The sequence below is a fragment of the Nothoprocta perdicaria genome, unplaced genomic scaffold (genome assembly GCF_003342845.1).
Source record: "Nothoprocta perdicaria isolate Ctin4 unplaced genomic scaffold, notPer1 scaffold_79, whole genome shotgun sequence".
Classification (NCBI taxonomy): Eukaryota; Metazoa; Chordata; class Aves; order Tinamiformes; family Tinamidae; genus Nothoprocta; species Nothoprocta perdicaria.
The window spans coordinates 1,826,300-1,846,472 of NW_020456076.1; the positions used below are offsets into that span (position 1 = coordinate 1,826,300).

The 20,173-nt window shown below is 44.4% G+C and overlaps 2 protein-coding genes across 6 annotated transcripts in view; both read left to right on the forward strand.

Moving 5' to 3' along the window:
- Positions 1–9,715, forward strand: part of CADPS2 (calcium dependent secretion activator 2) — a 276,456-nt gene extending 266,741 nt beyond the window's left edge. For all 5 annotated transcript variants that reach the window (XM_026051658.1, XM_026051660.1, XM_026051659.1 and 2 more), the window contains 2 exons: positions 5,073–5,177; positions 8,741–9,715. In XM_026051658.1, coding sequence (XP_025907443.1) covers positions 5,073–5,177; positions 8,741–8,911 — 276 coding nt within the window. In that variant the 3' untranslated portion in view covers positions 8,912–9,715. The remainder of the gene's footprint in view (positions 1–5,072; positions 5,178–8,740) is intronic.
- A 7,937-nt stretch (positions 9,716–17,652) lies between these two features.
- On the forward strand, positions 17,653–20,063 carry FEZF1 (FEZ family zinc finger 1). The gene is made up of 5 exons (XM_026051694.1): positions 17,653–18,078; positions 18,229–18,450; positions 18,692–18,826; positions 18,947–19,079; positions 19,738–20,063. The coding sequence occupies exons 1-5, from the start codon at positions 17,653–17,655 to the stop codon at positions 20,061–20,063; spliced, it is 1,242 nt and encodes a 413-aa protein (XP_025907479.1).
- Positions 20,064–20,173: the final 110 nt, after the last annotated feature.

The window sequence follows — 20,173 nt, forward strand, 5'->3', positions numbered from 1 at the left end:
CTTCCTCACTTCTTCCTTTTTTCTTCCTTTTTTTTCTTCAGTTTTATCAAGCCTTTCCAGCCCACAGAAAAGTTTGTGATATCCGCATGCTGTGGACCTGCCGAAATTCTCAGCTATGCCTAAACATGAAAATATAGCTGTAACACCTAAACCTCCGAGTGTTTTTAAAGGCACTATGGAAACAAACATGTTGTTCCCTAGTTATCATTAATGATCAATAAAGGACACCAGTATGATTGTGCCTATTTTGCAAAGAGGGAAATAAGTTATGAAAATTTCATTCTATCCTGTGCTATTTGCATTTGTAAGGAATAATTTTCTTTACTCTTTCATTATTTAAGTTTATTTTTGAAATGTTTAAATGTTCCTTGCTAATGATTGCTGTCTGAATTTTGCAACAATGTTACAGCATTGTCTCCTAATGTCTTTTAATGCATATAGGACATTGTGCTACTTAATCCTAAAACCTGCTGCAGACATTTAGCATTGTAGCTTTTACTGCCTTTCACGTATAATCTTTCCAATGAAAGGAATCCTTTCTGGGTATTGTTCCTTGTAGGAAAAGCAAAGTTCGGCAAGTAAAATATCCTATGTTGACTGAGCGACTCAATTCCTAAGCAGCAGACTTCAGTGGGAGGATAAAAATGTGTTTTCTAGAAAAGCTGTTCCCCTGCCATATTCAGCAGAAAAAAAAAAAAAAAAAAAAAAAAAGGCATTTTGACACTGCCCATTCATCCAGAGCAGTGAAGATATAGGAACTCTGTGGGTTCTTGTGAATCAGATGTTAGGAATATCAGACCTTGGAGGGCTAAAGCTTTTTGTATTAGTGTGTGCTGAGTCCCCCTTCCAGGTGGCAAACAGCTGCACCTATTTATAAAACTTCAAAAATAAATCTGAAGGACTTGCTTTCAGGCGAGAAGTGTTATATTGAATTGACTCACCCTCCAAACATTATAGATTAGCCTCCAGCCCTCCCCGCAGAAAAAGGATGGCGAATATTTAATATATTTGTTTTGCATCTCCACCAGCCACCAGAATAATGAAATTCCTTAACTGCTTCTCTTTAGCTGGCACGAAAGAAAGGCCGGCATGTCGCTAAATCGCTTTTCACCGGCCCCGCGGAGAAACAACTTTAATCCTTGTTAGGGGATTGCGGGCCTGGGTCGGACAAAGAGGCCGCGCGCGGCGCTTTGTGAGCGCGGGGAGGCCTGTGCAGCTGGGCCGCCCGCCCGCCGCCGCTCGCGGGCTCCTCGGCGAGCGCCTTCATCCATCCCGCGCACAAAGGAGCGCGGTTTGGGCGCCCTGAGCCGCCGAGCCCCGTGGGGATCAATGGTGGCCATTCAGACTGCCCCCTCTCTCAGCGCTTTGCTTGGTTAATTTAAGACTAAAGGTCCGCGGAGGGGGTTTAGGGTGTTTAAGAAAGCTGATGAACTGTTTAAGAAATCTGATGAACTGCGAGCGTTTATAGCCCTGGTGTGGCAACTATTGGCACCGAGGGAGCTGTGTCCTTGTTGACCCTCTTGTTATTAAAAATGCAGAAGTGCTGCGCTTCTCAATATTTCAGCAGTCTTTCATTGTCAATACCACCTTCTGAGCCCTTCAGCTTGTTGCTTGCTCTAAAGATCTTCTTAGATTGGGTTTGAAAACTTCACCTTAAACACTAGATTAGACTGATGTTCTGTTTTCCGTGCTCCTGTTGATTTGTTGAACCTTCCCAGGGCTGGAAATCAAGTAGCAGCTTGATGGGGAGACGGGCTGCTAATATGATTTACCAGTCTACAGTCATGCACAATAAGTGTGAATAAATACAGGGGTCTCACAGAGTCAACCCTGGCCTTTCCTTTTCTCTTATTTTTTACTTTAAAAGAGGTAGCTCAGGAAAATGAAGTGAGTAATGCATGCCCTTACAGGAGCTGGATGAGCTATGAATAAGAGAAGGGAGGAAAGGGAGGCAAACGTATTTTTGCTAAAGTGGTTGGCTGCTACTATGTGCCGATGTGGAAAAATATATAATATACACTCATTGCTTTATTCTGGCATAGAGAACAACAAAGAATAAGCCACTAATGCCTTATCATTGACATCTGCCAGAGTTGCATTGGCCTTCCACTGCTATTGATAGAAGAGGAAAATGATTTATCTCTCTCTCTCTATCTATCTATCTATCCACGTATATATGTATAATGTTTTATATATGTGTATATAAAATAGCTATAAGGATTTTTTAATCAATTTAAAACATCAGAATCTAAAAGCCCATATCTAATTTCTGAAGCTGGTGAATTTGCAATAGATTTCCATATGTCACAGTAGAAACAGTTTTCCCCCTATAACAGGCCCTTGATGGTCGAAATGTTTGGCCTTGGATTCCACCTCTAAGAGGCATTTACAGCATTGTGCATTTTATCAGGGAAAAGAAAAAAAGAAAAAGATATCAGGGATATATCTACATTGTAACTTAATTAGTCCAGAAGATTTATGTATTTTTGTTTATGCAGAATCAGGCCTTAGTAAATGCTCAGAGATGGTAGTGTAAACAGCAATGCTATCCACAGGTGCCCTTCAGGGAGGACCCTGAAAATATACTTGCTACTTTTTTTATTAAATATAATATGTATTATAATATGGTATAATACGGTAATTCCTAAAAATAAGGAGTTTTTTTTTAATGTAACAGCAGTTATATTTTTCTGAGAAAAGTGTTTTAATGCATTTTGAGACCACTGAATTATATATATTTATCAAAGGGTTAGCATATTAGAATTAAGTCAGAAAATAGGTATGTTGTTTTCATTCACAAATTTGAGGCACAAAAATAATTCTCTTCAGTGTCTTAGCATTGCTCTCAGAGTTCATTTAAGTATTCTGCAGATATACTGTGAACTGCAGACATTTTCTCTTTTTTTAGTTCTTCTTTAAGGCATGCTTTGCCAGAAAAATAAGGCTAAGTCTATTCTTAGTAATCCTGCACCATTCAGTGGTTTTACATGGGGTATTCACTCACAGAATTTTCAATCATATTTGTAGTTTGCTCATGTGAGCAAGTTTGAGCCCCTTCTGATTTCTATCAGTTGTTTGGTGTATAAGAAATGCACTGTAGATGTATTATTTTTATGAAAAATTATGAGATTTGAGAATCTGAGTGATAACATGGTCATTTATCTCATCTTATTGTAAACAGCAAAAACATGATTTGGGCATAATACTTTCTGTATGAATTTTTGGTAATTGTTAGATTAATGATATTCACCAAGGAAATAACCTTATGTATTTTTATTTTGTATACATTTGTATATAAACAACAGCTTTAATACAGAGTTCACAATTACAATTTACTAACAACTCTTTCACATAAAGGCTATTATTAAAGGTAATAAATTAAAGGTACATTACCTTTTATGTGCTTGTAATTTATTTAAAAGTAAAATGCATGTAATGGGTGTGATAGTAAATCCTGTAAAAAATGTGATTCAGTGATATAAAACTATTTATGGATACAAAATAAGTTATGCATTTTATTGAACAAGTCAAGTTATTTTATGAAAAAGGTAGCCATCTATATTTCTGTGGAGCTCACTTCTGTAAAATAATAAGTTAATAGAAGAAACTTTAATAAAATGTGAGACTAACTTATTTCCAGTGATTTATAAATCATCTATAAATCAATATTTTAAACATGTTAAAAAAAATGGTAAAGAAACTCAATAAAGTCAATATATATGAAAATCTTTTTCTTATTTCAAATATCTCTTCCAAATGAGAGGTACAATAAGATAAGACTTAGTTTGCTATAACAAAGAAGTATTTAAATATATTTTGTCTGTGTATACAAAGCTCATTCAGGAAAGCTTACATTTTGATGAACAAATTCTGATTTTATCTTTGGTTACATCCAGTGACCAGTAATTTGTCTTCAATTCTTATATATTTTATTTTATTTAATTCATTAATAGAGAGGTTGTTAATGAAGCATGCAATAGCCTTTCCTTGAATTACTTTGTCATGTATACATTAAATAACATGCTGCATTTTAAAATATGCACAGTGTTTCTTCTCTTTGCATGTCAGTGTACTTTGTAAAGAGACAGGAAATTACATTAGAAAACAATTTAAGCCTCATCCCTGTGGGGGAAGAGACTAGAAAAAGAACTAACACACAAACTCTCTTAATCTTTTATTGCTAAAATGAAAAAAAAAAACCCTTCCTTTTTCGTTTTTATAGTTTGACTAAATGGCATCTGGTTAGTGTTTTACAGGGGGAGGAGGGCAGGGGAAATGCTACAACTATTTTTAGCAAAATCTCTTTTAATCCAGTTAATGTGAAAGAACTATTATAGCAGCTATTTGCATCCAGGATTTTTTTTTTTTTATGGTAATGTGAACACCAATAGCAGAGACTTATTCTTACCAGATACATTTGTAAAGCTTTTTGTGAAAGCATACTCATGCCTAAAACATAAAATAAGATAGGGTATAATTATAATTAGCAACTAATGGAAAGCAAAGCCTTAAAATTTCTCTTTGGGGAGAAGTAGCTTAGAGTTTTAGTCATACTTAAATACAGTTTGGACAGATTCTTGATGTTTCACCATTTCACCATAGTCATAATATCAAAGGGATCTAGAAAAAAAAAAAGAAGTATGATAAATTCCTTATTTTGTTTGATGTTGTTTTTCTGTTTGATTTGAAAAAACTGGGAATTGCAAAATTTCTCTAAAGATTACCAATCTGATTTTCCCCCTGCTGTTTTGGCAGACAATTCATTCATGTAAGTGTATTTAATAACCACTCTTACTGACAGATAGCAAAGTTCATAGCACTATTTTGCATGAAAATGTTATAACCCGAAAGAAAAAAAATAGCAGTTGCTAATTCGCATAAAGAACAGTCTAGGTCAAGTTATTTGATTTCCTACTGACCCATGCAATTCTCTTAACAGGAAATTATATCATTGTTGACTTCAAGTGCTGATCTGTGATCATTTCAAAGTGTTTCATTACCTCTCATTACCAAATCTGTTAAATGAATACTGCAGGGTGGTTGTTTGTGATTTTTTTTATCCTTCTTTTCAGCAATGGTATAGCAGCTCCATGAAAGTCATCTGTGTGTGGCTGGCTGATAGATTAGACGTGCAGCTTCACATCTACCAGCTGAAGACCCTGATCAAGATAGTGAAGGTAAACAGCATATCTGAATTTAATTGCATAGCAAAGCTAGAAAAGTAGTGAAGTATTAAGTAGAGATAAATGTAGATTACCATAAAAGCTAAAAAAAAAAATAAAAAATAAAGTTAAATAAAATTACTGGCTTGTTTAGGTCTTTTTTTTGTAATAAATATATAAGCTTGCCGCCCTCTGAAGGGAGAAATAAAAAGAAAAACACTAGTTTTTTTTCTGCACTTGTAGATTGTTCATCCTTGGCCTCAAGTGACAAGTTGCATGAGCAAAAAGCTTGAAACTCAAATGGTTCCAAAGGATTTAAATAGATTACTGCTATATGTACAGCAATGCTATACATTATTTCTAGAAATTACCTTGTCATATTCTTGAATATTTTTTGGCTTAATATTCACAATAGTATTCTTCCTGCTTATTTTTCTGCACTTTTGCAAAAGTAGAAGGTATTTTTCTCTTCTCTATGTTCATAGGATTACTAGGTTCAGTTGGAAAATAACATGCAACATATTGTATAAAGTCTTAACATACTCTAAGATCAATGTCAACATGAAAAAGTGTATCAGTGTCTCTAGTCTGGTCTTTGGTTCTGTCAAATATTTCTAAGGAAAGTTCAAAACACCTTGCAATAGGCGTTTATGAGTTAACCTACCACAAAAAAAAAAAAATTTTTTCCCTGCTCTGCTTTAGAGGTTAGTTAATACCCTTATGCAAGAGACTGGGAGCCATTTCAGAATTTTTCCTTTTAATTCTTTCCTGATTAGCTCTGAACATTCTTGTTGAATGTGTAAGAGTGTGATAAGGACCTGATGTCAATGATAATGCTATTTGTCTCCAAAGTACCTTTTCCATGAATTTCAGGTGAGATTGCAAAATGAGAGGCATTTTCACTTGAGGGCACTAGAATTACAACTGGGACACTGGGATATTCAGTGTTCACTGCCAAAAAAAAAAAAAAAAAAAAAGAAAAAAAAAGAGAGAGGGGGGGATGTTAGAGAGAAATGTAAGAACCACNAAAAAAAAAGAGAGAGGGGGGGATGTTAGAGAGAAATGTAAGAACCACCATAATAATCATGTTATGAGGCTTTGTGAGCTCTCCAAGTTCAGCTTTGCTATTTTCAACCTTAACAACTTATTTCTCAGTGAACAGGCTGAGTTCCTCATTTTATTTTGTGTCAAAAGCAGTTTGCTTTCTGTGGTCAAAATTAATGGCTCTTGTGCAAGATTTAAAGCTCTTCTCAGGTGAAGGTAGTTGTCTTCCTCTGGAGAAAAAGATGATATAGGTCCCCAAATGTGTGCCCAGGGTGCCCACACTAACTTACGCCAGTTAAATATCACTCTGAAGATTAAAGAAAATTTTTTTTTCAAAGGGATTATAAATACAAAGTCCAATGAATCAGTCACACTATCAAACTTAAATCTGCAACTTGGTGCAACAATTAGCTTTTTCTACAAGGAACATGCTCTCAGTGATGATGTGAATGCACCAGCTATCTTGGCAGCTTTTTTTGTGCTTATACACATGGTTTGCTTTGCACATAAATTCTAAAGGTATTTACAAATTATTCCGTAGCACCTTTTATGAATATGGAAAATTGAAGATGACGGTGTCAGTCACAGAGCCTCTAGTCAAGTACTGGAAAACAGAAAACCTTGAATACCTTTGTTTTTGCTGGTGCAGAAGACAGAACCAGTAAAATAATAATTCAGGGAAAATGAGGCATATGGAAAATTAAGAGTTAATGGTTAAAGAGGAATACGATAGGAAGCTTTCACTGGCAGTCAAACTGGAGAAAGGTTCCTGAAGAGACACCATTCCTGCAAACTACAGAGGAAAAAAAGAGCTTTTTATCTGCTTGTCTTTGAGAAATATGGGAGGCTATGTTCCCATCATTTCTTTTTCATATTCTGTGAATTAAACTATTTGAGAAGAATGTATGAAGAATTTTGAAAATATTCTGAAAAAAAAAAAGTGTAGGAGGCATTTTTAATGGCTAAGAATAAGGAAGAGGTAATTCTTTCATGTATGGACATAACAAAGGCATTTTTAAGAAAGACTAGAAGAAGGAAACATTGTCTTTCCCGTTTGAATTTGAGATTTGGGGATGGTGGCATATGGTTAGGTATGCAGAGGTAGTCGGAGAGACATGACTAAAGAAAGATCAAGGGCAAAAAACAAAATTAGGGAGAATTGACAAATTTAGCTTGGAAGTGAAAATTATTATCCTGCAAAAGTGTTTCAGGAGAAGAGCAGTGGCTGAACCCAAGAGTGCTGGACTGAGAATGGGAGAAATACGATGTAAATCTAAAGAGACATTGCTGTAGGACCTGTTAACAGCATAAAAGGAAATTGAATGCACAGTGTTATGTATATTATAAAAAAAAAATAAATAAAAAGAATGCAATGGTGACACTTGAACAAGACCACGTAGGATACTCACAAAAATGTATGAACAAAACATGTCACATCCATTGACTCTGAAGCTGACCTATAAAAGTCAATAAATCTCCATTGCAATGATTCAGATAGGTTTTAAATAACCACCATAGATAGTGGCAAGAAAAAAGAAATCTCCCAGTGGAATATTACCCATTTTTGAGAGATGTCTTGCAGTTCTCTGAAGATTTAAGTAAAATATGTTTAGCTCTTCTTTTTCTTTTCCTTTTCTAAGAGAGGTGCACAGTGTTCTCCTTTAGGTGAATGAGTCCAATAGCCCTTAATTATTTTCCATTTCCTTTTTCCTATAATCTCTTCCATAAGCATAGAAAACTTGAAACTCATAACTTGAAAAATAAGGAAATTTACCTTAGAATGTAAATTGATATTTACACAGACCTGAAGTAGTCACAAGAGCAGCTGTTATAGAATATAGATCACAATCTAAAGTTTAATTTTTAACATTTCATTTACATATATAAAGATAAAAGCAAAAAAAAAAGGTGTTGAGCAAAGAGCATTTTCTGTGAAGTACTCCATCAAAATCACATTTCAATATACAGTTAAACAAAAATCTTTCTTAGTTTCTTACTAAGTTAGATAAAGTAATTCCAAAATGTGCGTGCAGTTATAGAAAATAGTACAAAATGTACAAAATGCAACTAGTTACAGAGATGTCCATGGCTTGTTGTAGTCTCATTGTATTTCTCAGGGTGAAAGTAGGTGGCTCTACTTACATTGAGAAGGTTTTTTTTCTAAAATTCTGCTTGAAAAGTGTTAAGACCTGTGCCCCTGGAATAATAGCTAAGATTCCCAAATATGTGGCAAATTCCAGATAAGATAATGATAAGGCTAAATGCAAGATGTTATTTTTTTTTGACTTAAGAACATATTTGGCTGCAAGTCTAATTTCAAGATCATTCAATAAAAAAGTGGGTTTTGCCCAGGTGAGAAACAACTGGATATAAGACTGTGACCTTAAAATAACCAGAGTGGTATTAGGATCTAGTTTCACTTGAAATATGAGACATAGTAATTAGTCAATAGGAGTAAAATACTGGCTACTATCTAGTGGAAAACTCCTCTGACTTTCTTGACTCTAATTCCAAATATTGTGATTTTGTCACAGAAAACCTACCGAGACTTCAGGCTGCAAGGTGTGCTGGAGGGAACCCTGAACAGCAAAACCTATGACACTGTTCACAGCCGGCTGACAGTAGAGGAAGCTACGGTCTCAGTCACAGCCGCAGGTGGACTGCAGGGCATTTCCATGAAAGACAGTGATGAAGAAGAAGGATGATGTTACTTCACTGGATGTTGGGAGTTCTGGAGCAATGGTTGGAGAGTGGGGGGGGATTTTGCTTTTGTGGGGAGAGAGGTTGGTAACTTTTTGTCCTTGTTGTCTCATTTATAGTTTTGCCTTATGATATAGGTGCAGAAATGTAATTTGCTAGACAGACAGACAGACAGACAGAAAGAAAGAGGAAGGTTATCCAAGGAAAAGTGCCAAGGACTTTTTGGTTGTAGAATATTTTAATGTATAGCTTTGCTTAGGGCTGTGAGAACACTGGCATGGAGTTTGCGTTCCAGTTGTGGTTAAGTTTCTTCCCTTTTTGTTTGCTGTCATTTGTTCTTGTAGCTCCATCAAATATTGGTGTCCTGTGCATAAGAGAAAATGTGTGCCTCCCTTCAAACACGCCTATACAGGAAATCATTCTTGGAATAAGTCAGCGCCCTAGGTAAAAAAAAAATAGTGTATTTTAAGGATTACACTATGTATGCTTTTTTATGTGCTTTTTTTTCATTATTATGTGATGTACATTAAAATCTTTAATCTTGATTCTTTGTATTTTGAGGTCAGTATATAAGTAGTAGGGCTTCAAGGACAGTCAAACACATACAGACTACTTAGGAGTGTTGTTGTGTCTTCTGTTTGCCAGCGTTCATTTTTGCAAGTTTAAAGATATCTCATCACTTTGGATGTCAGTAAGCTTGCCGTCGATGTTCCTATTTCTGTGAAAGATTTCAGGCAATAAGAACACATTTTGTCGTGGCCCCCTTCTGTATCTATCAAAGTTTGTATAGAATTCTAAAATTAAAAGCTGTTTTGAATATTTCAAACTGTTTGAGCTGTTGTATGAATTCCTCAGAGCAGAGTGTTGATTTTGAAAAAATTGGTTGCCAAGTGGACACAATCTCTCGCATGCTGGTCCAGTGCCCTAGTGGGGTCCCCGGCAAGCACAGAGAGTGTGGGGTATGAACGGCCCTTGCAGCACTAGCCATGGGTGCAGGCAGAGCAAACCCATCATGCCAGGGCTGATCTGGATGAGTCCTGGAGGTTTGGAGGCTTGGAGGACAGTGGTTTGGAGGATGCAAGGGGCAGGGAGCCCAACTGGCTGCCCTAGCCAGCCAGGAGCAAAAGAGCCACCCTGGCCACAGCAGGGGCTCGCGTGATCTCTGGGGCAGTGGCCACCATCACTTTGCCTGCTGATTTGCAGAGATTGCATTGCCTGCTAATCCCTGGGCTGGATAGAGGATGGGAAATTTGGATGGTATTCTCCATCTCTGCCAGGCTCTGAGGTGGCTTTGGTGCTTTGGTCTTTAAGCTCTAAAAGAGTCATGTCTCCCTATCCTGTGGCGTCTGCTGAGGCTTCAGGTGCATGATGGGCCCCATCACATGGATCTGATCTGAGAGATGCTCCTGGTTCCTACCTCAGGCCAAAGAGTGTGCCGGCCAACAGGCACAAAGGGAAGAACTGTTCCCTCTCAGTTTGTTCTGAAGCAGAGGGCACTTTTCCAGTAGAAGTGTCAGGAGTTTTTTTAAGTGCCTGAGCTGACACAAAGGTTGGAATTCATATCAAGCTGGGCACTGGCCCGAGCAAGTGCCTAACAACATGTGGATCTGCCATGGCAAACTCTGCAACAGAAGTGGCCTCTCAACACAAGGAGATAGAGGAAGATCTTTTTCATCTGAACTGAGAACTGACCTTGCAGTGACCCATCTGCCCAGCTCTGTTGGCCACAGCTGCTGCAGGAAACAAATAGGTTTAACTCACCTCAACTCCCATAGAGTTCACAGTCAGTCCTAAGTTATTGTGCTAAAAAGGCTCCTTATTAATAATAATTTGGACTATTACAGATTAGTTACAGTAGTAATACCGCCTATTGGAGACCTGTCCAGCCTCCCTGGGTGCTCCCCACCCACAGTGCCCAATCCTGACCAATCTCAACCCATCCGGGAACAGCCAGTCACTGCCCCACAACACTGCAGTGGTGCCTGTTCCCCATGACCCTGTCCCTTAGGGAGCAGCCGTCCCGCCCACTGCCCTTATATGTTATTGTGGGCCTGAGACTTAAATTTCATGATGCCTGTCACATGTACCACCAGATGTCCAGTGCGACCCGATATGATTTCGTCTGCATGCAGTATTTGCATAGTATGTCTGTCAGTAACACAGAGCTGAAGAGGGAAATAGTAAAAAATAAAGACATTATTACAAATAAGTTCCAAGTTGTTAACGATTTGGGGGAAATTAACTCAGACACAAAGTGGGTGATAAGTTCTTAAAAAGACAGCACAGCAGACATCACAGGACAACGCGTATAGAAATTACACTGGTATATTAAGTCACAAATATTTTTAGGAACCTAGATGGTAAAATTCATCAAGCTTGAGAAGGTCAGTGAGTATCGTTGTGATCGGGCATTAATTCAACAAGTAACCAAGGGGGAAAAAATGGCTGAAAACAGGATTCATTTCTGTATATTAAATTTAAAGTTATATTTAAATTTAGAAAGCTCAGCAGACTCCTTCGGGGAGAGAGGAGCGCTGTGTCCCCCCCGCTTCCCAGGCTGTTCCCGCTCGCCCCCCCGACGTCGGGAAAGGGAGACCAGGAGCTCTGCCCTTTGGATGCCGCTTCTCTCCTCCCGGGAGCAAGAAGGAGGAGGAGAGAGGAGTGCGAGGAAGGTTCCGTAGGAACCGTGCGGCCCCGAAGCCCGAGATTTAGCCCCGCGCAGGAAAACGAGCCTGCGGGATGGTGCTACCTTTGCGTTGTTTCTTCTCCTATTTATGTCAGTACCCGCCAGTTCCTTAAAGAGTAGGTTTAAATCAAAACAAAGCAGAGATGGAGCAGTCGCTGTTGCGGCAGCCGGCGCAGTTTGGGATGGGGGGGCGAGAGGGAGCGCTGTAGCGAGGAGACTGCACTCAGGACAGGACGGTTCCCTCCTGACCTCTGGTAACACAGGAGCCCTCGGAGTCTTCCCGGAGTCCCGAGTAAACGGAGTTTCGTTGCAAAATACAGCCCGGGTGTTCTCCCGCCGGCGGAGGGACCCGCTCTGCTTATGCGGTCCCAGAGCGCAGGGAGCCCAAAGGCTGCCCGTAACCTCTGCGCGGGCAGCAGAGCGCTCCCGCTGCAGCCATGGCACTGATTTTATCCGGGCAGGGTGAACTTTATATTTTTCTGCAACTTCCGAAGAAGCTTTGAGTCAAGCGGGTACCAACAGGAGTGCGCGTATCGAACAGGAGCCGCAAGACAGCAAAGGGAGATCGCTCTCCCAGCAAGGAAGCTAAATGCCTTGTATGCAAACGGGCAGGACTTGCCCAACCAGCCCAGGGTCTCCACAAGGACATTTCAGGTGCCCCTAATACAGAGCGGAGCTCCCGCTTAGCTCCAGTGGCGAGCAGGAAGTTTGCTCAGATATGAACACGAAGGTTAAGAGATTTTTTTTCCTTGCTTGCTTACGTTCTTTATTTCTCCCCTTCTCTCTTTCTCTCTTTCGGTGGGGGAAATACTGTTCCCTCACGGAGAACGCCGTTGCGGGCCGGGTCTGCCCCGTGCCAGCGCCGTGGCCAGGACACGCAAGGAAGAGACGGGGCGCCCAGCACTGTGCCCGACGGAGCACTGGCTTTGTTTGATTGATTATTCTGATCGGGTGTTTTTTTTTTTTTTTTTTTTTTTTTTTTTTTAAAACCTCTTTTTTTCCCTGCCTCTCAGTCGTGCAGCAATGAGGTAGAGGGGCAAAAAAACGGACTTTGTCACGGGAGATCGTTGGCTCCGGAATCGCCTCGTGACACCATAGACGTGTCGCGAGCACCTTCCCCTCGCCGCGACGCTGCCACGGGCGCATCCCAGCGCAGTGAGCGCAGCCCACGGGCGCCTACGCAGCCGCTCAGCAACTCGCTCCCAATATGCTGGGAGAAAATAGGAACATCAACAAAAACAACAACAAAAGTTAATTGCTCCGGATACCATTCAGGAATCTTAAAGAATAGGTAGTTTTCCTGCGCCAAGGAATGTAAGGCGCTCACTTAGCAGGAGCAGGGCTAAACATTTGTTGAACTGGGAAAGGAACAAATGAGAAAGTGTCACTCATAGTTCCAGCTGCCGTTGGCCCCTCCCAGCCACTTTCACCAAGGGCCCTTTGGAGCTGATGACACCGCTGGGTCCCCTCACAGGCGGCCTGATTAGATTAGCGGCGATGGCAGCAGCGCACGCCCGAGCCCGGCGCGCTCACCCAACCCGCCGCGGGTGTCAGGGAGGCCGGGGGCGCTGCCTGGGAAGGTCACTTCTAATTTCCATTATATGTGATTAGAGACTGTATGCATGAAAAGTCTTAATTTGCGTCACTTTGGGTTTCGGTTTAGCTGGGTCTGTGTGAGACGTACTGTGCCTTGAAACCTTGTCTTATCTCCGCGAACACTTAGGTTTGGCGGGTCGATGCCAACTGTTTTTCTTCTGTGATGGATTAAGTTAAAATAACAGCACTTTAACCTTTTCGTTGCGGCGATACGTAGAGGGATGCCGACACATACGCGCTGTATACAGAGAGGCTTTGTGTGCTCTCAGCTCCCCTCCACAGCCCCCCGAGAATGTGTGACTGAAGAGATCGCCGACGTGTTACAACTTAAAACAACGCAGCCAAACGCAGGCACCTTTGCCCGTGTGCGAGTGCGGAGCAGGAGCGGCCAGGGGGGGCGGTCGCTGGTGTCCCCCTAAGGCGGCCGGTAGTAACAGTGGGAGCTGCAACTGGCTCGTTAGGCTGGTAATCCTCGAGTCTGTCCCCTCTCCCGCCTTAAATCTCTCCCCTCTTTATATTTTGAGTTCCTTTCCAAAGACAACAAACAAACAATGTTTGTTTCTTGTTACTTGTTTTTTTTTTCAAGCCACGGTTCATTTTTGTGGCGGTGGCCGGGTCTGGGGGCGTGCAGAGAATAAAGGCGCTATTCCGAAACTCGGCACGACAGCAGAGAAGTTGAGGAGTGGAGGGAGCTTTTGTCCTCTGCCGGGGAGTAAATCGCCCTCTACACAAAGCAGTCTTCTCAAGAGATGCCTATTCAATAAGAACGAGACCCAGCTTTTAAAATGAGCCTCGATCCGGTGTTATTAACGGCAATAATAACCACAAAAATCGTAATCTGACCAGACATCATCGGGAGCCGTCAGTGCTGCTGGGAGCATTTTCCGTAACCTCCCGGGTTCCTCCGAAAGCCAAACTAAGAGCTTTCCGATAAACCACCCCAAAGTCCCGTCCTTCGTGTCTGCCCCTCTCCAGCTGTAGGTAATAGTCATTGAATGGGAATAGGCTCGTGAAACGCAGCCTGCTGGGACAGGAAGGCTGCTGTAAAACACTTCCAGGAAAAGATTAATGCACGCAACAGAAGGTTAGCGAAGTTATTATCCTTTTCAATTCATTTTTTACTTAAAAACGCAATGGAATTATTCATTTTATTAAGGAGGAAGAAATTAAAGATTAGGCTTTAGGCGGTATTTTACCTCCCTCTAATCGCCTCTGGGATCGGATTGGAATAATCCTGACGAAGAGATGAATTCGCCGGTGACTCGGATTTTGAATGCATGTAGAGATATGTTATGATAATAATGCAAGTGAGCAATATCAAGAACATAGCTTACGAGCGAATGAAATACAAAACCGATTAAGGGGAAAAAGAGAACAGCAGCTTTCCCAGGGAGAATACAGAACGGTTGTCAACTCGAGGCAAAACTTTTGCCCTCGATTCCTCCGACGGTTCGTAGCTCCGGGGCGGCCACCGGCCCCCTCCGTCCCCTCGGGACCGCCAGAAGGCAAGGAGGTCCTGGAGCCCCAGGGGCCCTCCGGGAAAAAAAAAAAAAAAAAAAAAAAAAAAAAAAAAAAAAAAAAAAACCCAACTCTCTGTCTTGGTGATGCTTCCCTTCATTGGCACATTTTTTCAAGAAATTTGCCGCTCGGCACATATGTAACATTTCTTTATAAAAATGTAGTCCCTACGTGCAACGCAAAGGGAAAATGAGAAAATATCAATATAGTTTTAGTAAGTGCAGCTATATTATAGAGGTCTTCAAAAGCAGAAAACAAAAATCGATTTCTGAGGCCAGAGGATGATGTTTGACAAAAATAATCTGGGATTTTTAGATGGCTATTTAATAACGAGCTTTGCACAAAAGTTTTGGTGAATACTACGACAGAAAAGGAGAAAAACCCATGAAGAAGTAATGGATAATCAAGCTCCAGCTTCTCAAAGAGTCTGTTCCACTACTAAAGAGACCAGTATAATTGTAATGGCAGAGCTGTAATTGCTACTTTGGGATATTTACCCTGCTCAAATGACACTACATATTTTACTTTCAAAGACATGTCAAGAAGTCAATCCCAAAAAGACCAGTTAAGAGCAAGCTGTTAACATATTAAGTATATGGGATTTGGAGCCTCTAAACCCCCACTAAACAATAATTCCCTTCTTCAGCACTAATCAAGAGGAAATTTGCCGGGATTGAATTAAACGTAAATTGCTCTGAAGGAGGAAACTCCTCCAGCAGGCGCAAAATAACGAGAGCGACCGACACGGCGGAGAAGCGGCTCCCTGGCTGCGGGGCAGACCCTCGGCCGGGGCTGCGGGGCGCGGGCCCGACCCGGTGCCGCTGCCCGGCTGCCTCAGGCACCTTCCCTGCCCCTCTGGCTGCCCCGGATTCGGGTTCGGGGCCCCGGGCAGTGCCAGTGAGGGAGCAGCAGCAGGTAAGAGGCGGCCGGGCGGCCGCCACCCGATCCAGGGCGGAAATTGAAGTCTTCTCCGCACCCGAGCTGCGCCCCTGACCGCGGTATCGGGGCGACCGCGAGCGCCGAGGTTCCCGCGCGGCGCCTTCTCCCACCGGCTCTACACCGAGCTCGCCCCGAGGGGACGGAACGGGGCAGCGTGGCTCATCGGGCCACGGGGATGACTGGACACGCGTACCGGGCTGGAGCGGGACCTGGGCCATCTCCTCCTCCGGGCCCCGGTTATTCCCGCACTCCCATGGTAGTTCCCGGTGCCCACGGAGGTTTCGCGCTTTCTCCCGGAGAGGGGAGCTCCGCCGCTTAGAGCAAGGAGCGGCCTCCCTTGGGACTCCTGCGCTCCCGCTTCCCTGCGGTGCCCGGGCGGGCCCTGGGCTCATGGGAGAGCAGCGGGTTCCAGAGCTGCTGCCCTAACGCGGCTGCCGCTCTGCCCGCGGGGCCCCGAGCCCCTCCGCGCCGGAGCCTCCGCTCCGCCAGCACAGACGAGACCTCCCGCGACATCCCCGCCGCCCCCGAGCCCGAACCCGCCGCCCCCCGAGCCCAAGCCCGGGAGTCGCCGCGGGTTCCTCGGGACTTCGGGGGAGACTTCTGGCTCCCCAGCCAAGTGAGAGTCATGGGGGACGCGGAGGGAGGGGGGAGGTGGGAGCCGAAACGAAGCCTTCTGCTCCTAGACTGTCTTTTGGTGGTGAGGGAGATTATCCAAACCATCCCAAACCGTCCTTGCCTGCTCGCCAATGCTGTGAGCATCAGGAACGCCAGCTTTCTTTCCTGAGCAGGGCCTGCCAGCTTTGCTTAAACTCACGGGCGGGCAGTACATGTAGCCAGGTATATACAGAGGTGTTTCGGATCATACAATTCCGTGTAATTGTGTCTATATTGATCTCCATTTTTTTTTGTCATTTGTTTGTGTTATTTACCGGCAGAGAGGCTATACCTAGTGTCTTCGCAGTTCACTTGCTGTATTTTTAATTGTACATTATATTTTGAAGGTGTTCCCTCTTCCTACCTCTCTTTTCTCCTCTCCTCCAGTTCAAGGTTTTGATTCCCCTCTTTTGCTCTGTATTTGGCCGGCAGTGGATCCGCACACCCTAGTGCAAGCTCCGCGCTCACTTGTTTCCCGTATTCCCCCAAAGCTCAGCAGCCCCCTGACCTGCTTCTGTGAAGCAGTGAGCAGACAAGGAGCGGTGCCCGCAGTGCAGCCATCTCCCTCCCTCCGTGAGACACTCACACCCACGCACAACGCGAGCGCGGGCTGGAAAGTGGCGAGGAAACAGCCGGCTTCCCCTCCAGCCGCTTCTTCTGCGGCACCTCGTTTGACAAATATACCCTGGCGCTTGCCCTCGAATTGAGTTTCACATCCCTATTTAGCACTTGGACAATGATTTTAGATGATGTCACTTAAAGCCAAACAAGAAAATTGATCTCGGATTTGCTTGGCCTCTAAAGCCTGGTTAAGCAGATTGCAAATAATAATAATAATAACAATAAAAAAAAAAAAAAAGAGAAAAGAAAAAAAAAGGCGAGAGAGAAGCGGAGAGAAGAGAGACAGAGCAGGAGACGCCTCCCTCCCTGGGCGGGGGAGGCGCGGGCGCCAATGAGAAGTAGCCGCTTACTGGGGGGGAAAAAACTTTTCCTGTTGACTGTTGGAAGCGAATTGAGCAATTATCTACTTTACCTTCTCCTCTTGGAAGTTAACGATTGGCGAGATCTTGGCTGCGTTATTGACACAACACTTTCTATTGATAGAAATAAGTAGCGATTGTCCCGAGTCATTGGTGCGCCAAAGTAAACGGCGATGGGCTGGCATGAGTCCACTGGACTGCGAAGGCTGGTTCCGCCGGCGGACGCTGCGGTGATGGTGGCGGCGGTGATGCTGGGCTCCCTCTTTGCAGATCAGTGACAAGAACAGGGGGAGAGAGAGTGAAAGAGAGAGGGGAAAAAAAAAGAGGCGTCTACCAAAGCGGCTCAAAGCGGGCGAACAAATGCAATCCAGCCATGGACAATAGTGGCCACCACACGGCGACCAAAATCCTAGCGACTCCTCCGGCCAGAGAAAGCCTGTCTGCGAGGAGCAACATGATCAGCACTCCCAAACCCCTCGCCTTCTCCATTGAGCGAATCATGGCGAGGACGCCAGAGCCTCGCTCCATCCCCGTCCCGCAGTTCCTGCAGGGCTCCGTGGCCAAAGGCGACCCCAAGCACCCGCTGCACCTCAACTCCTCCATTCCCTGCATGATCCCTTTTGTCCCGGTGGCGTACGACCCCCTGCCCAAAGCTGCCGTGGCCGGAGCGGAACCCAGGAAGGCTCACGTAGACTCCTCTTCCTCGCCCTCCTTTAGCTGCGGCGATCTCTTGAACTGTGCCCTGAGCTTGAAAGGAGATTTCCCCCGCGACGCCCTGCCCTTGCAGCAGTACAAACTGGTAAGACCCCGAGTGGTCAATCACTCCTCCTTCCACGCCATGGGAGCCCTGTGCTATTTCAACCGAGGCGACAGCCCTTGTCACCCGTCCTCCAGTGTCAACATCCACCCGGTGGCTTCTTATTTCCTCAGCTCCCCCTTGCACCCGCAGCCCAAGGCTTACCTGGCGGAGCGGAACAAGCTCGTGCTGCCCGCCGTGGACAAGTATTCCGCGGGGGTCGCCTTCAAGGACTTGTCGCAGGCTCAGCTGCAGCATTACATGAAGGAGAGCGCTCACATTCTCTCCGAGAAAATCGCCTACAAGACCTCGGAGTTCAGTCGCGGCTCTCCGAGCAGCAAGCCCAAAGTTTTCACGTGCGAAGTTTGCGGAAAGGCAAGTAAAAAGCGAACCTTCCCTTTGCTTCCCCGCGCTTCCTACCCCGCACTTTTCCCCCCTATTTCGTTCGCGTTTCATTGTTATTGTTTTTTTTTGTTGTTTGTTTTTTTTTTTTTTTTTTTTTTTTTTTTTTTGGGGGGGGTTGCAGCATTTGTTTGCTTTATTTTTGAGCGACCGCTGCCCTCTCGTTGCTCTCGCCCCCTAATCGCGGCCGTTTGTGTGTGCTTTCCCGTTCAAGGTGTTTAACGCGCACTACAACCTGACTCGCCACATGCCGGTGCACACGGGAGCGCGGCCCTTCGTGTGCAAAGTTTGCGGCAAGGGCTTCAGACAAGCGAGCACCCTCTGCCGCCACAAGATCATCCACACGCAGGTGAGCGGCTCCTCCGCGCTGCTGCGCGCCCGGCGCCGAAGCCCGCGGTCCCCGCCGGAGCCCGGGCGTTATAGCCGAGCGCAAGGGCCCGAGCCCTGACCCGGCCGTGTTTCCCCGCAGGAAAAGCCGCACAAGTGCAACCAGTGCGGCAAGGCCTTTAACCGGAGCTCCACGCTGAACACGCACACGCGGATACACGCCGGCTACAAACCTTTCGTCTGCGAGTTTTGCGGCAAAGGGTTTCACCAGAAAGGTACCGACCCCCGCGCCGCGCTCCCCTCCCCCCGGCCCAGGCTGAGGTCGAGAAACTACCGTGCGGAAGGAGAGAGGAGTTGGTTTTAAGTATAAAATTATATTCTTCGTGATTTCGGTTATTTTAAAGAATTCGTTAAGCATTTCTGTGATTGGCCACAAATTGGGACAATGTTTTTTAATTGTTATTTTTATTTATTTTTATTTTGTTTAGACTTAGTGGAAAGGCAAGCTTTCCTCGGATGGTGTCTGTTTAGAAATCGCAGCCTGAAATACAGTCTAGCAAACAGTTTCTCTGTTTTCCCCCCTTTTAAAAAATTATTATTATTGTTATTTCTCTCTTTTCGTTGCACTGAGGAATTTGGTTAGCAGCAACTTCCACTTTTGATCCCCACGTTACCGGGAAGGTTAAAACCGCGTTCTTTATTTGTGCCGCTGCGGTGATTTTGTTTTATTCGATAATTATTGCTTTGGCTGTAGGAAAGGAAATGCCGCGGGGAGGCGGGAGAGCAAGTGGCTGTCTATTTGTCAAGAGATCAACTGTCACTTTCAGCTAAAGCCAGGCATGGGAGAGGGGGTTTGCTGGTATTTTTTTTCCCACCTTGCAGCGCCCGGCTCTCAGCACCCGCTCCTTTTGCCCTCCTTGTCTCGCCCCGCAGGCAACTACAAAAACCACAAGCTGACGCACAGCGGGGAGAAGCAGTTCAAGTGCAATATCTGCAACAAGGCTTTCCACCAGGTCTACAACCTCACCTTCCACATGCACACCCACAACGACAAGAAGCCCTTCACGTGCCCCACGTGCGGCAAGGGCTTCTGCCGGAACTTTGACCTCAAGAAGCACGTCCGCAAGCTGCACGACAGCGCCCTGGGGCTGCCGCGGCCGCCCGCCCCGCTGGGCCCCGAGCAGCCGCCCGGCACCGGCCCCGGCACCGGCCCCGGCCCGGCGGCCGCGCCGCTGCTCGCGGGCCCGCAGCCGCAGTGAGCGCGCCGGCCTCCTTGCATGCACCTGCTACGCGGTTTTGTGTGTTATGCTCTATATCGCCACTCACATCCACAGGACCGATCGTTTCCTTTATTTTTTTTTTTTTTTTT

Coding starts and splice junctions, on each gene's coding strand:
- FEZF1 (XM_026051694.1), top strand. CDS start 17,653: ATGGACAATAGTGGCCACCACACGGCGACCAAAATCCTAGCGACTCCT. Junction 18,451..18,691: donor CGTGCGAAGTTTGCGGAAAG/GCAAGTAAAAAG, acceptor TTCCCGTTCAAG/GTGTTTAACGCGCACTACAA. Junction 18,827..18,946: donor ACAAGATCATCCACACGCAG/GTGAGCGGCTCC, acceptor GTTTCCCCGCAG/GAAAAGCCGCACAAGTGCAA.